At 41.0% G+C, this 15355-nt stretch overlaps 1 protein-coding gene across 2 annotated transcripts; it reads left to right on the forward strand.

Moving 5' to 3' along the window:
* The first annotated feature begins 9629 nt into the window (after window positions 1-9629).
* Window positions 9630-13092, forward strand: LOC125016657. Of its 2 annotated transcripts, XM_047599280.1 has the most exons (6): window positions 9630-9969; window positions 10461-10677; window positions 10798-10970; window positions 11071-11162; window positions 12144-12460; window positions 12707-13092. In XM_047599280.1, coding segments are annotated over exons 4-6 (564 nt in total). In that variant the 5' UTR covers window positions 9630-9969; window positions 10461-10677; window positions 10798-10970; window positions 11071-11160; the 3' UTR covers window positions 12952-13092. The 2 variants fall into 2 exon arrangements, with proteins under 2 accessions (XP_047455236.1, XP_047455235.1); XM_047599279.1 differs by lacking the exons at window positions 9630-9969; window positions 10461-10677; window positions 10798-10970; window positions 11071-11162 and having other exon boundaries at window positions 11630-12460.
* Window positions 13093-15355: the final 2263 nt, after the last annotated feature.

A 15355-nucleotide genomic window follows, 5' to 3' on the forward strand; every position in this document is an offset into this window, starting at 1 on the left:
ATGTTTCTGCAGGAATAGTTCTCATCAAAACCCTTTCATTTATGTCAAGTTTTCCCAAACAGAAAAAGTCATTTGACAGCATCATTTAGGTTATGTAACCCACGATTTGCATTTAAAAAGGTATGCCCAACACTCCACACTCATGACTGACACCTTTCATATTGCCTACTTGGATTTATTTCTAATGAGCAGCTAAGCATTGGAAAACATCTCAACCATACACTTTACAAACTTTCTTAATGATAAAGTTCCCTGAGCCTTGGACACAAGGCTCAGGGAACTTTATCTCAGCTCAGGGCGTTATTGACTTCCTTGCTCCTCTCCAGGTTTCACCTCTGATGGGACACTTTTCTTGAAACCTCTCTGTCCTCAGCGGCTCATCTTCATTGCTACTGTATGAACTCTGTGGCACAATTTCCCATCTTGCTTTAATTAGTAGTTTTGTGCTTCCTTCAACCCATCTATTCCCTCTGAACAATTGGTAGCAGAAGCATCTCTGTTAATCCAATTTGGAGCAGTGAATAATCTCCAGGAGCACCTCAGGCATAATGGCTACTGTGTGTGCATTTATCTGATCTGACTGAAGGACATTGTCTCCCTTTTGGGTTGCTTATCCTCATTTTGAGCTGTAGCTTTACTGTACATTATGATAACTGAAGGGATCTTTTATTTGTGTGAGATCTTTAGTTCTGTCAACATATCTTTTTCCATCTTTGTATGCAGCACATTTTGCAATAACTACTAAAAATGAAATCATTGCTACAGAAGTAGGTAAGTAGGATCTGTATGATTCCACTGGTGCTGCATATTCCAGTTGTCTCAACAATAGTAACAGCAGCACATTCAGCTTAGTGTTACACATTTAAGGATTAGGATAAATCTAACTCTCACCCTAAATTGTATTTTTAATTTCCTTCAAAGGACAATGGTGAACATTTGCACTCTCCTTCTCTATATGTATATGCACAACTCAGTGTGTCACCATGCAAGTTACGGATACAGGACAGAATATACTGAAGAGCTCAGCACTTTCGTAGAGTTTCAAAGAATATCTGTAATTGCCAAGACTGAGGAGGTCATCAGGTTAAACAAGCTGGTGACAAAAGCCCGCTCGTGGTGAGATTGAACTTGGACCGTTTGGAAACAGAGGCTAAGAGGAGGGTGGAGAAGAGGCCCACTGCCATCAGACTGTACTACAGGAGTGCAGACAGCACACTGCTCTGATCTCACTGAGCTGATATGTAGTTTATTATTATTATTTTTCCTATTGTCACTTTATCTACATCTTGTGTCACTTTTTTCTGGTACAGTGGTTATTTTGTCATCTGTTATCTCTGTCCTGTTTCATGTCTTTTTGCTGCCTGCTCTCTCTCTCTGTCCTATTTCATTCCTCTTGGTCACTAGTTTTTCTTGACTTTTGCTGCTGTAGGATTTGAATTTCCCCAATGGGGATCAATATTTTCAATTCAATTCAATTCAGTTTTATTTATATAGAGCCAATAACAATACAAATTGTCTCAAGATGCTTTACAAAAACCCGGCCTGAAACCTCCAGAGCAGCCTGAGGGTGATGGTGACAAGGAAAAACTTCCTTTTAACAGGAAGAAACCTTGAGCAGAACCCAGCTCATATGGAGGGACCCATCTGCCGAAGGTCAGCCGGGTAGAAACAGAGAAGATAGAGAGAAAAGAAGAGCAGGAGAAACAAGATAAACAAACTTCTGTCATAGATACATATATCGAGCTGAAGGAGACATGTAGAATCTAATAATATAGCACATAGATGATGATCTGTGAGACAATTTGTGAGTATAACAGGAATCATGGGCAGGTTGGTGAATTGTTCATCTAGGTAGGAGTGGACCACTGGAGGAGGCCATAAAGACTGGGGCAGATGTAGTTTTCTTGAGCTCCACAGGTCTGATACACAGCACACCAGACCAATGAAGACTGGGCTGGTTGATGAGGCCACGGCAGCAGATGTAGCTTAGAACTCCACAGGTCAGATATTCAGCACTCCAGACCAGAGACCCTCACAAGAAGATGGAGGGGGATCTTATCTTATCTATGGGAAAGATCCGACTTCATGAAAAACATCTTGTGCTACCATTCTTTGGCCACAGGGTGTCAGTATGCAGCTACGGATCTGCTTCAGGAGATACTCTCGTCTGCACCTTTCAGCCAAGACCTGTAGTGCATTGGAGGAATTAATGGCTGTGGTTAAACATTGTTTGGATGGGAGTCAGGGGTTGTCTGCACACACCTTATGTTTAATTTTGGCTAGCTGTGTTTAATTTACAAAAGTGGCTGTCTGGAAGAATTGTGGGACTTCACTTATAGGAGACCACAATCAATCATATACATATCTTAAGCTGTATAATTCTCATTCTCCAGTGCTGTGTCACTGGCAAAATTCAACCACTAACCCCTTACTTAAGCATCTAGATTAAATGTCTTCCCCAGTCCTCAATGTAAACCTGATTCTATCTGAACCCTAAAACCAAGTGTAAAACCCTGAAAGAGGTATCAGAAGATATGTGAGCCCAAAGTTCTTGCCACCTGGTCTGATATGTACACAATGCACTCCCTGTCCCTAACTTTATCCTCAGCCATGACAAATAAAGCTAAACAGACCCATCAGACATCTCTTGTGTGTGATCAGACACATAGGTAAGGTGCTCCAGTGGCCTAATGTGGACTTCCTCAGATATGCAAATACACAACACGGCAACACAGACCGCAACATACGAGACTGGTCCAAAATGCATTTCCTGATCAACATTTCTCAGTGCCAGACAAACACAGAAAATTCAACCTCCTTCTGCCTCAGGCAGTTCATAGGTCTGCTCTGCTTTCAGAAAAAGTCTCTGTGGTTCAACATTTATTAGGGCCAACAAGAGCTGCTTACTTTCAATCATCACTAAGAAACCCAACACAATGGAATTCGTTAACTAGCGTTTTAGAATTGTAATTACAGAACGTCAGCTTAAAACAATTGCACTGTCCACTTACATATGCTAGCTCTCTTCGGACATATCAAGCCCTGACCCTTAGCCTAACCTCCAACACTCAAAAAACTCTTAATAGTGGTCTGAGGAAGTGAAACTGAACAGATGGTTCAAAATGTTCTCACTTTGTTTTCAAGCATGCATACATACACATTTATGTATGTGTGATAACCGTGTGATTCGATCTTCGTGGGGACCCTTGAATGACGTAATCCCAACCATCATTGCTTAATGCTTAACCCTCATCAACATAATTCTAACCCTAAAAATTATAAGTATTAACCCTCATTGAAAGGGTTAACTATGCGGGATCCATCATTTTGACAGACATTGCTGTAGAAAAAAGGAGCACATACAACCTTTATGTTTTGAGATATATCATTTCTGATTATGTGACATGTGAGTAGAGATCACAGTACAGCATTGAGACACTTTTGTCTTCATCTGTTCTTTGCTAGGCAAATGTACAAGAGATCAGAAGACCCTTCAAAGACTATGATCATATTGGCCACTTGGAGGCTAATTAGCTGGATTAACTAACATTCTGACTGAAACAACAAGACTTTGTTGTGCCGCATAATTTGAATTAATGAGGCAAGTTGATTAGAAACCTGGACTGACTGAATTGGAGAGAAAAAGGATGGACTCTCTCACCACAGAGTGATAAATATGCCTCATTTCCCTTCATTGTTTAATGTCTGCTGGATGCCTCACCTTGATCTGGGTTTCAGTGGTTTATCAGAGAGCCCTTTATTGGTGACAAAACTACAGGAATTTTCAGCACCAACTGTGAAGGCAAAGAGAATTCAAAAAGCATTTTGCAGTTGTGTCAATCAGGACTGCAAAGAAGTTCTTCACCACTGTGACATTACAATTAACATAAGTGATTTTAGGTCAGTCTATTCAGGAAGGGCATTGTTGAAGTTGTGCCACTGAAATTTCCATCTGGCTTGAAACGTTAAAACACTGGAAAATAATCCCTCTCATAAAAATGAGGCCACTTGGTCATCTGCTTTAAATAATCTGAAAAAGTATCATCTCATCCATTTTAATGAGCTTAAGTTGGTGTATCAGTGTAGCAAATTATTCTAAACATGTTTGAATTTCAAGTGGAGGCCTTTATCATAATTTTACACGACTTTAAATGCATGTGTATAGCATTTTATCGCAATGTACTCAAGTGAGCCTTTCCATTTAGCCTGGATATGGGACATATTACCCAAAACTTTAATAATGATCTTCATAATACATATAACATCCCGTGGCATCGTCCTGCTTGAGGGAAGAGCAAAACATGGACCATCTGATCGTCTTTTAGATTTGTTTTATTTGATTGTTCAGTAATACTAAATGTATTGAGGTCTTGTTAAATTCCTTTGACTGCATTAAAAGTTTTCCTGTGAATGACCAGTGGATGACCTTAATTTTAAAACATTCAAATTATTGCAACTATTTCCCTCTGCATATAACACACAGTAACCAAACAGCCGACTTAACAATTGCTAGTTTTTGATTGCAAATTGAAGCAGGGGAATTACCAGTTTGGGTTAAACTCAAAACAGCAGTTTATTTGCTTTAATGTATCATTATAAAGTAAATGTTGATTGCACAATGTAATGGCTGCAATAATGACACCATCTGCATTTAGATTGTTTCCCCATAAGACTTACTTTTACTATGTAGCTATGTTTTCTGTTGGATACAAAATCTCCCAGGAAAATGACTATAAAGGAAATGTGTCCCAGCTAAATGTCCATAGCTTGTCCTAAATAGGTGGTGGATCAACAAAGGTTCAAACTGTACTTTGAAAAAGAAAAAGAGCTATGCTGTCAGAAGAGACAAATAAGGCCAAGATGCAATAGGAACTAAGGAAAAACATTGGATAGGTGTTCATTCTATAGAGACAGTTCTGGGATCTGTTATTTAATTGCTATCATAAAACTGAAATCAAGGGTCTTCAATAAAAATAGTGATTCTTCTGTCTCATCTTTGCTTCTGACAGTTGCCATGCTGATAGCAGTCATCATGTTGCTACCGCTACTGCTAGCGTAGCTATTGTTGGCTGTCAAATCAATCAAGGCTACGAAGAGAGTCATAACTATTTTCTCTCCTTTCACTTTTATGTTATCTATGTCTGTATGTGTTATAGTATCTATGTCAATCTATCACTGTTTCTGCTATGTAGTTTATTACATTTTTAAAAACCATTAAATGACATGATATCAGCTCAACTATGCACACCAACGGCCCATGCTGTTGTTACGTGTTTGTGTGAAGCAAGTTGTCATTGTCACCTTAACTTTTATGTGGATTTAAAGCAGATTTAATTTTTACATTTTTGCAACTGAAGGGCATAAAACTGAGAATATATACTTTGCATATTAGCACCTTGGCATATTAGCAGCAGTTATTATAATTAAAGTATCCAATTGACACATCCACTATAGTCTTTGTTGTCGAGACTTAAAATATATAGCACACAGAGCACAGTGCTGCTTATGTAGAACACAAACTAAGATGGATGTTCATAGTAGTCAACAGTGTCTCTTCTCTGTGTGATAGCAGCATGACTCATATGAAGCATGTTTCTTGAATCATCAAACAAAAAAACAAATATGTGGCATAGAAGGGAAATCAATGAGGTGAGTCTTGGAGATCAATTCTGTGGCTGCACCCATGGTTTCTATTTTCTCCTAACACACACTCCACACGATCACCAAACTCATTTAAGGTGACAAAGACTAAACATGTTACCGCCTGCAAAGAGAAATCTACATCCCTCAAAACTGTCATCTCTTCAATCTCACGCTGACAGTAATGATCCCGAGATGCCGCAAATTTTGAGACATGCAATTTAAAGAAAAAATGAGCTTGACGAAGAGAAGAAATGTCTAATGGCGACAAGAGGAGAGAGAGAGAAAGTAAAGAAATGGGGTAGAGAGAATGAGGGTTTGCTGTGAATCATTAGCTCAATTGTGCACTGCTGTTCCAGGACTAATTGCATCAGCATGAGCCATGGACGGGTCAGCCTCAAAGCTGCTGTCGTCAGCACGTGCAGGTGGGCGGCTCTAAGAGGTGAGGTTAGTAAAAATGTAGCCATACAGTAATTCCTGAAGTTTAAAGAGACACAGCTTTGAAGGTTTCAATGGACAAACTGGTGGAATTTACAAAGAAGAAGGAAGTCTTGACAGTCAAGACTTCAACATCTGCACCTGTCTTCCAAATGTAATGACTTACAATCATCTGAGGAGAATATAGTTTCGCCCATTAAATCACCAGCTTTCATCACTCTGCCACTCTGTCTCTGGAGTACCTCTTTTTTTCATTATGAATAATAATAGTTCTGTCAGTGAAAAGTGGAATAAAAGGCACTTGAAAACCTTCTGTATTGTATGTCCACAGTCAAACCTTTTGAAGTTGAGGTAAGATGTCAGAATGGTGCTATTCCAAGCTCCACCTTCAGCAGTTTACAACAGCATAAAAATCCAGCCTGCCACCTAGGATTTGTGTTTATATATTAGATTATGTTCAATGGCAGGGGACATATTGTACATTCTTATTGTACAAGGGGCAAGTCAATGTGTATTCTGATTGCACAAATCACAGGACCTGGACACTGGAGCTTGTATTCAGTCGCGCGTGTGATCAGTTGATTATTTAACAGTAGTAGCACTTCAGTCAAAAGATCAATTCTCCTGCTGCAAGTCTGACTTAATAATCTTTGTCTAAACATTAGCTTTGCTGTCATTGTGCTTTATGCTACCTTGCACCCCTAAAAATAAGAGTTCAAAAAACGCTGTGATAAAATGGCAAAAAACAAAAACAGCACAATAGTAGACAATATGTGGCTTACCAAACAAAGACCTATTCACCTATTCATAGGGCTGGGCAGTATACCAGTTCATACTAAATACCGGTATTTTTTCCATTAAGATATAAATTTTTATTACACCGGCATACTGGTGTATTTGATTACACAGCGTTTGGAAAGCTGCACCACGAGATGCTGTTTCAGACTGAATTATACAACTGCTTGTAGCTTCTAGCGTATGGGGCGACCATAGACATAGATGCCGTGTTGACCGCTGGAGTGATGTGCCTACAGGGCGGCCATCTTGGTACAGTGCTTGCTCCTGCATGCATTACATTTAGAGAGGAATTCCATGTCTCCACAATTAAAGTTATATAAATTGCTCAATAGAATCTGTATGAATGTTTGTGAATGTGGTGGTGGTCGGAGGGGCCGTTCGGCGCACATTGGCAGCCACGCTTCTGTCAGTCTGCCCCAGGGCAACTGTGGCTACAAAAGTAGCTTACCACCACCAGTGAGAATGTGTATGAATGAATAATGGGTAAATTGGGTAAAAGTGCTTTGGGAACCACACTGTGCATTGAAAAGCGCTATATAAATTCAATCCATTATTGTTATTATTATTAGATACAATAAAAAATAAATAAATAGAACTAGCTATAAATAGTTGTCTATAGTTGTCGTATAGTAACCACCACATTAGCCCCGCTAGTCTGCTTTTATTCTGCTCCTGCTCCCCACTGCACATGATTGCTGTGATCTATGACTTAATCTGTGACACTTCTGAAACAAACACCACAGGCTGAGTTTGCCATCAATGCACAATAATCTTTTCTTCGCTCTCTCATATTACAGTAATGTGGTGTGAAGGTTTTGATTCCCCTCTCAGGGATGCAGATGGCATATTTCTCTCTGCCTGTGTTACATATACAATTAACTCACGACCTGCAGAGTCATCAGGTTGGCTATTCCTACTCAGGAGAGGTTGAGTACTGAAAGAGACAGTTTTAATCCTGTTGGAAGGAAATCAGCAGGAACTTTCCTGTCATCTTTACTCAAAAAGTGGAGGAGGAGAGCAAAATGATGAACTATATGTCAGTATAGCCAATAAAATGTCACCAAGGCAGAAAATAATTCACAGACAAATTTTAGGGTTTCAGGCGGCACAGTGGGTTTGTGATTAGCGTTGATGCCTCCCAGCAGCCTTCCTGGGTGGAGCTTGCATGTTCTCCCTGTGTCTACTTGGGTTTTCTAAGTGTGTATGTGTTTCCTTTGCGTGATGATTCTAAATTGACCTTAGATGTGAGTGTGAGTGCGAGTGGTTGTTTGTCTCTGTGTTAGCCCTGTGATAGACTGGAGACCTGTCCATGGTGTACCCTGCCTCTTACCCAGTGATAGCTGGGATAGGCTCCAGCAACCCCCGCAACCCTAGTGAGGATAGGTGGTAGTAGCAGATGAGATGAGATGAGATGAGATTTTAGGGTTCCTTCTGATAAATTAACAGTAATAAAGACTGTAGGAACTTCAAACTAGTAATAAATGAATGAATTCATTAATTTGCTAATACATTTTATTTCATTTGAGCGCCACCATATTCTGTCAAGGTAGAATTTGGTCTCAGGACAAAAATAAATGAAATTCCAGTCGCAGACAATCAGCATCTCATTGACTGAGAGTCTGAAATCCATTCAAGGTCACTTTAGGGGAGGCACAACCTTCACAGTGTGTGTGTGTGTTCCTCCGTAGTAAACTTTACACATTTCTGTACTAAAAGTTTTTCAGCAAACATGATTTACAGTTTCTTTGGTGCAGGTCAAAGAGAATCTAATTCTAGTGTCTGTAACTTTAGCTAAGCTTGACAGACTTATATGCACTCTTTGCCTTTTACTTACTAGGAGTTGAGAAATTCTCTTTGGCCCTGAAGGAGGAATTTTACCATAACTTGGCCACGGTTCATTTTTGTTATGCTCAACTTTCCATGTACTAGTAATAGTGGGATATCAAACACTAACATCTGTCAGCTTAAACCCATTCTCTGTATTTGTTGAGGATAAATGTCTCTCTCTCATTTCTGCAAAAGCATCATCTCCTTAGCCCACAGACAGAGAATGCCATTGTTTTCATCGGAGAACAAATGGTAGAACTGAAGGAATAAAGCCTCCGTTCAGTCACACTATTCCTCACATTCCTTAATGAAAGCGCATAGGTGAATTAGCCCTATGTCAATTTCAGGAAATTGCACCAATTGGGGAATACATGTGCGACTGTGTTTACATACAGTTTGTATAGCGATCTCCCACACTTTTTTAACGATCATGTGGCAGCGCTCTGCATCTGAGGAGAAGAGGAGATTCAGATAACGGGCTCTGTGCAGGATACAGTGATTTATACAAATACAAATATCAGCAGCATTTTGAAAGAGCCATGCATTGACCACCCATTCTTCAGGTCAACAACAAACTGAAAATGTTAAAAAAAATACACCATGCCACCCATTGTTTATCTGCAATGTACGCAATGACGTCTGAGCAGTGATGGCAAATAACGAAGTACAAGTACAAGTATAATACTTAAGTACAGTAGCTAAGTACAAGTACTTCGTTACTGTACTTAAGTGTAATTTTCAGGTAATTTGTACTTTTAGAAGTAATTATTTTTCTGACAACTTTTACTTTTACTTAGTAATTTTTTTAACGCAAATATCAGTATTATCTACACCTTACATTTCATTAAAAGGCTCGTTACGTTTTCATATATACATTTGTTGTTGTTTTTTCGGCGCTGTGACGTCACGGCAAGCCGCACGGCTGCGAAGTGCAGCCTGGTAGCCTGTATTTGCGAAAGGCTCAAACTTGAAAAAGGTGCGACAGAGACACACACGGCTGTCTGCCCGCCAATAAATCAAACCTAGGTTCTCGCATACCACCAGCTTCAGCCAGCAACGGTTCAAAATGGACAATGGAGAGGAACCCGAAGAAGAGACTGCGGAGCAGCCCGTCGAGGAACACCCATGGCCTTATTTAAAGAACGGTTCGAGTTTGCGGGCTGTAAGAATAATTCTTGGCGAATGTTCTGCGTCTTATGCAAACCTAAAGTCCATGAAGTATTGGCATTCAAGAACTCCCCGTCAGACCTCGGGAAACACATACAGGTAAGTCATTGTGCTAATGTTATGTTTGCTAGTAATGTTGCGCTAAATTGGGCTGGTTAGGCTAGGTCTCGGCTAAGTTACGTTAACTAGCTAACTTAGCTACCGTTATCAGACTACCCTATATGACCATTTTATATGCTAAATTAATATGGAGCCCAGGCATTTATAAGAACCAGGCGCATATTTGCAGCAGGCTAACTGTTTATTATTTATATTCAAGGGGCTGAACATATATTTTTTTTTTCCAGTGATCAGGAATACCAATTAGCAGCAAACAGCACAGAATCAACACATGGACACACGGGCGCGCACACAACCACGCGGAAACACACACACAGCCCTAGCCCAGCCCAAATCTCGCATTTTTTTACTCTAGTTAGCTGTTTTGATATAAGGCTAACGTTAGAAGGCTGAAGGCAATGCCCCCTCCCAGCTCACCTACGTTTGTATCACTTGACTTACTTGTGGCTCTCCTATATTTGTCCCTCTAGAGAAAACAGAGAGACACCTGGAGAGGTATACAAAGCTCACAACCCTGAAAAGGAAGCATGACGAAGAACTTAAGGACCAAGCAGGTTAAACTTGGGGAAGGACAGTGAAGAGGACATGGTTGAGTCCGTTGAAGCTGGTTCCTTGTTGGAGCAGGATGATGGGCTTGAATACCCACTGCCAAAGCACCATCAGTGTGCCTGTCCCCTTTTAAACCTGGTGGGTGATTTATTGAGTTTATGAATTGAGTAAAAATGGTAATCCAAGTGATGACATGTAAGTGTGAACACTTATTTCCAACTTATTTCCAACTTATTTCCGGTCCTTTGATATTAACAGGTGGCGACAGTTGATGTCAAAGCAGCGAATGGCAACCCGGTGTACATGAAGCTTTCTCGCTCATGATTCGCAAAGTGCCAGGCTCTCTGGAACAAGAGCAGCAGATCCACCACAGCTTCAGAGATCATTGAGGAACACTGCAAACTCCAGCTCTTCTGGCCATGTGCAACCAGGTACACTTTGAGATATGTTCAGCCCCTTGAATATGTATGTTGAATATTTCAGATGTAAAGCACTACACAAATATAATGTGTCCTTTTTCATTGTTATAAGGTGGAATTCCTTCTTCTATGCTATTGAGCCGATTGTACGAATCATTAAGGAACAAGCAGAAGCGGCCATTGCAGCCGTCTGAAGATTCCGATGTAAGTTTACTTTGCATTAACACCTATGGTTGGCTGGTGTAAGTAAACATCCGGGAGAGAATCAACATGAACAGCTAGCTTCTTTATACACCATCTTTTCAGGCGATACATTCTTTGTTCACTGCTGTTCTTCTACCTGCACTGAAGAATGGGTGATAACTTGTAGTGCTCACGTATAGTACCACCTGTGTTGTGGGCATTGTTGTTCCATGCAAACATGTTTGACTGCCTAGACCAGGGGTCGGCAACCTTCCACACTCAAAGAGCCATTTGGACCCGTTTCCCACAAAACCCCTTTGACATCTAAGATAACACTGCATATATCGTTTTTACCTCTATTCTAGGCCTATGTATAAAAAAACTATAGTGTGTTGCATTTATGAAATGAAATAACTGCAACAGAGAAAACGAAATTTTGTTTATGCATACATAACAGGGATTTATCCATGGTTGGCTTACCTGCGGTGGAAAAGTTCAATAAATAGCGGGCTGGACCTGCTGGCGGGTGTCACACATTGGTAGTTGTGACATATATTGTGAGCGACAAAAGTTACAAGATCACCATAAATTCAAATTTAGAATTATATTTAAAAAAAAAAATTAAAAAAAATGAACGAACTAAAATAAAATACATTTGAATTAAATACTCGATAGCAGGGAGTATATGTGCTGCAATGCACTCTGGGAGTTATGTGTTTCTTGATGTTACGACCATGAGTGTGATTGGTGTGGCATTCAATCTCATTTAGTTGTTGCGTAGTTCTTGCTTGTTCACTACTGAGTGAACAGTTGCCACTTTTCTGAGACAGTTAGCGTAAAAAGGTGAACGACTTTGATCAGCATCCTTGCTCTGCACCGCTTGGTACGGAGAGCCGCAGCAGAGGGACGAAAGAGCCGCATGCGGCTCTGGAGCTGCGGGTTGCCGACCGCTGGCCTAGACATTGATGGTTTTGTGCGTCTCTGTGTCTGTGTGTTTCTCAGGTTCACTCCTGCCGAGACTGCATTTCTTACTGATTACACAAAGACCATGAGCCCAGTTGCAAAGGCAGTCAACGCTCTTCAGGGAGAGGCCAACGTGCAGCTGGGTTGGCTTTTGCCCACCATCATACTGCTCACGTCCAACCTCCACAACCTTCACACCACTTCGAAGTACTGTGGGCCCTTGGTGAATGCTCTTCTAGCAGGACTTGAACGTTGCCTCGGAGAGATGCTAGCTGAACCAGAGCTCATTACTGCTGCGATTCTTGTCCCCAAATTTAGAACATGCTGGACCAGTGATGAAGGCATCATTAAATGTGGTATGTGCTGCATCACTTTCTTTTGGTTTAATATTATGTTATTTTTAATATGCTTAAACCCCTAAAACTCACTACCCTCACATACATTCAAACAAAGTGGATCTTAACCGACCTCTTCGTCCATACTTCCATCCCTTATTCCCTCGTTTCCTCGCCCTCCCTTGCTCTCGTCCCCTCCTTTCTCTCACCACCCCCTTCTCTTTTATGCTAATTCTGTTTCTTCATTTGGTTTTGTATCCCCCATAGGCCTCAACTACATCAAAACCCACCTGAAGGAGCAGAGTAGTGCAGGGCAGTCAGGTGACTCTGTGTCGGTGTCGTCGTCTGAGGAGGACTTCTTTTCGACAATCAAGCAGACGGATCAACAGGACGGTAACACAAAGCAACTAGAGTCCATCCTGGCCAGTGCAACTGATACCATGGACATCCTGAAAACATTTCCATCTGTGTGCCACCTGTCTCTCAAGCTAAACACACCACTACCTGCCTAAGCTCCCTGTGAGAGGCTCTTTAACACAGCGGGAATGATTTTCAGACCCAAGAGGGCTAAGCTATGTTCCAAGAACTTTGAACAAACAATTTTGGTACATTTGTTTACGTAGAGAGATGAAGATGCAGGTCTAGTATTTGTTATAAAATGATAAAATTGATTAAATGGATTCCATATGAATTATCGTGTGGTTATTAGCTTTGCAGTGAATTGTGCAATAGAAATAGTTTTTACTTTTCATAATACGTTTGAGTACATTTCAGAGCCTGTACTTTTTACTTTTACTTGAGTGAATATTTGGATCATACTTTCACTTTTACTGAAGTTGTTTTTTACACAGGTAGTTTTACCTCTACTCAAGTAAAGAATCTGGGTACTTTTGCCATCTCTGTGTCTGAGGGAGGAGACACAGGTAAGCAGCTTCCACGTATTGCACGTCTAAATTAGTATATTAAATCAGCTCCACTTGGGGGAATGGTGATTTACCAGTTGGGACACATTTTGAACCAGGAGCAGATTTTAGGGATTGTGCTGGAACATGATTGTTCTATAGCTGCAGCTTGCAGGACTTAAAGCATCTGTCGCCTTAGAGTTCTTTAAGAAATCCTTAAACGGTTTAAGCAAACAAAGGACCAAAAATATACAAGGCTGCGGAGGTCATGATCTTTTGGCTCAGCAGGATATATTTGCTGAAATAAGAACAGTAATGACTGCAAACCTCTGCCTACCACTTTGTTTTAATCTTCTGTTCCTCAAGTTCTGAATTATGCCTCTTTAATAGCATATCCATAACCACACAAACTACCACCAGATAAGTAAAAGCTGTTTACAAGACAGAGAAACCCCCTGAGCTTTCCTCTTGTGGAAAGTTGATCCAGCAGCATCAGTGTCTTGTCATCGATTGTGGCTCCTTTACCCAGCAGAGAGCCCTCCGTTTGCCCTAGGATGTTGTCTAAAAATACAATTTAAGACCTTCCCTGGACCGTAATAGCAAGCAGTAGTAGCTCAATGTTGTGTTTCTTGAGAGGTTAAACAAAAGAGGAAGAATTTCACACTATAGAAGAAGGTTACAGTAATGGCCTTAGTTAGTGCTACTCTGTCACAGTTAGTATGGACACAGTTGGTCTGGTAGGATGGATTTGTGCTCTCACTGAGCTGCTGGATGATGGTTATCACAGTGGACTGGGAGGGAGCGCCTAGAGCCGGTTGTGTTGGGGGATTTCCAGTTGGCTCAAACAGGCCAATGATGGAGTCCAGGACTGTGGGGGGGGGGGGGGGGGGGGGGGGAGATCAGAATCTCCATGAAACAGACAAGCACAGGTGGGTCCTTGTCTCCGGGTGAAAGTGTCTGAACTGCTGAGTTGAGACCTTTGCTTTGCCTGACCGCTCTGGTTTGAACCAGTTAACACTCACGCATACACACACTACTGTGTCTGACGTGTCAGGCATCAGGCCATGAGTGCCAGGCATGTCAAGCATTCCACATAACTGCCTACTGACCTCAGCTCTTATTGTGGTGAAGGGCAACAGCATGAAATATCCAGTAGGCCATCATGCGGCTAAAACGTGTTCTGAAAGGTATCCTGTTCTCTTTAAACTTAAAAATCAGGCAGCTGCCATTGTGTTAAATGTGTTTATTTTAAACACAAATGTTTAAAATATGTTTATTTATTTATTTTTTTTTTATACTGAATGGTCGGGTAGATCAATTTCAAGGGTAGATCTAGGGAGTTCTGAGTTTTATCCAACATACAGTGGGGGAAATAAGTATTTGATCCCCTGCTGAATTTGTAAGTTTGCCCACTTCCATAGAAATGATCAGACTCTGGTTTTTATGGTTGTTTACTGGTTATGGGTATAGACAGAATATCAGTCGAAAATGCATAAAAAACACAATCTAAAAGTTATAAATTGTTATGTATTTTATTAAGGGAAATAAGTATTTGATCCCCAAGCACAACACAAGTCAGTACTTTGTAGAGAAACCTTTGTTGGCAAGCACAGCGATGAGACGTTTCTTGTAGTTGGTCACCAGGTTTGCACACAGCGCAGGAGGGATTTTGGCCCATTCATCTTTACAGACAGTCTCTAAATCCTTCAAGTTTCTTGGCTGCGTCTTGGAAACTCGGAGCTTCAGCTCCCTCCACAGGTTTTCGATCGGGTTAAGGTCTGGAGACTGACTAGGCCACTCCATGACCTTAATATGCTTCTTCTTGAGCCACTCCTTTGTTGTCCTGGCAGTATGTTTTGGGTCATTGTCATGTTGGAAAACCCACCCACGAGGCATCTTCAGTGTTCTTGCTGAGGAAAGAAGGTTTTTGTCCAAGATGTTGCAGTACATGGCTGCATTCATTGGCCCCATTGTGCGGTGAAGTTGCCCTGTACCCTTTGCTGAAAAACAGCCC

Source organism: Mugil cephalus, chromosome 11 (assembly GCF_022458985.1).
Source record: "Mugil cephalus isolate CIBA_MC_2020 chromosome 11, CIBA_Mcephalus_1.1, whole genome shotgun sequence".
NCBI lineage: Eukaryota > Metazoa > Chordata > Actinopteri > Mugiliformes > Mugilidae > Mugil > Mugil cephalus.

What these genes read in the sequence shown, in the direction of transcription:
- LOC125016657 (XM_047599279.1), top strand. Translation starts at nt 12,061, where the DNA reads ATGCGGCTCTGGAGCTGCGGGTTGCCGACCGCTGGCCTAGACATTGAT. An exon ending in TGAAGGCATCATTAAATGTG is followed by an intron (nt 12,461 to 12,706) that starts GTATGTGCTGCA and finishes TATCCCCCATAG; the next exon opens with GCCTCAACTACATCAAAACC.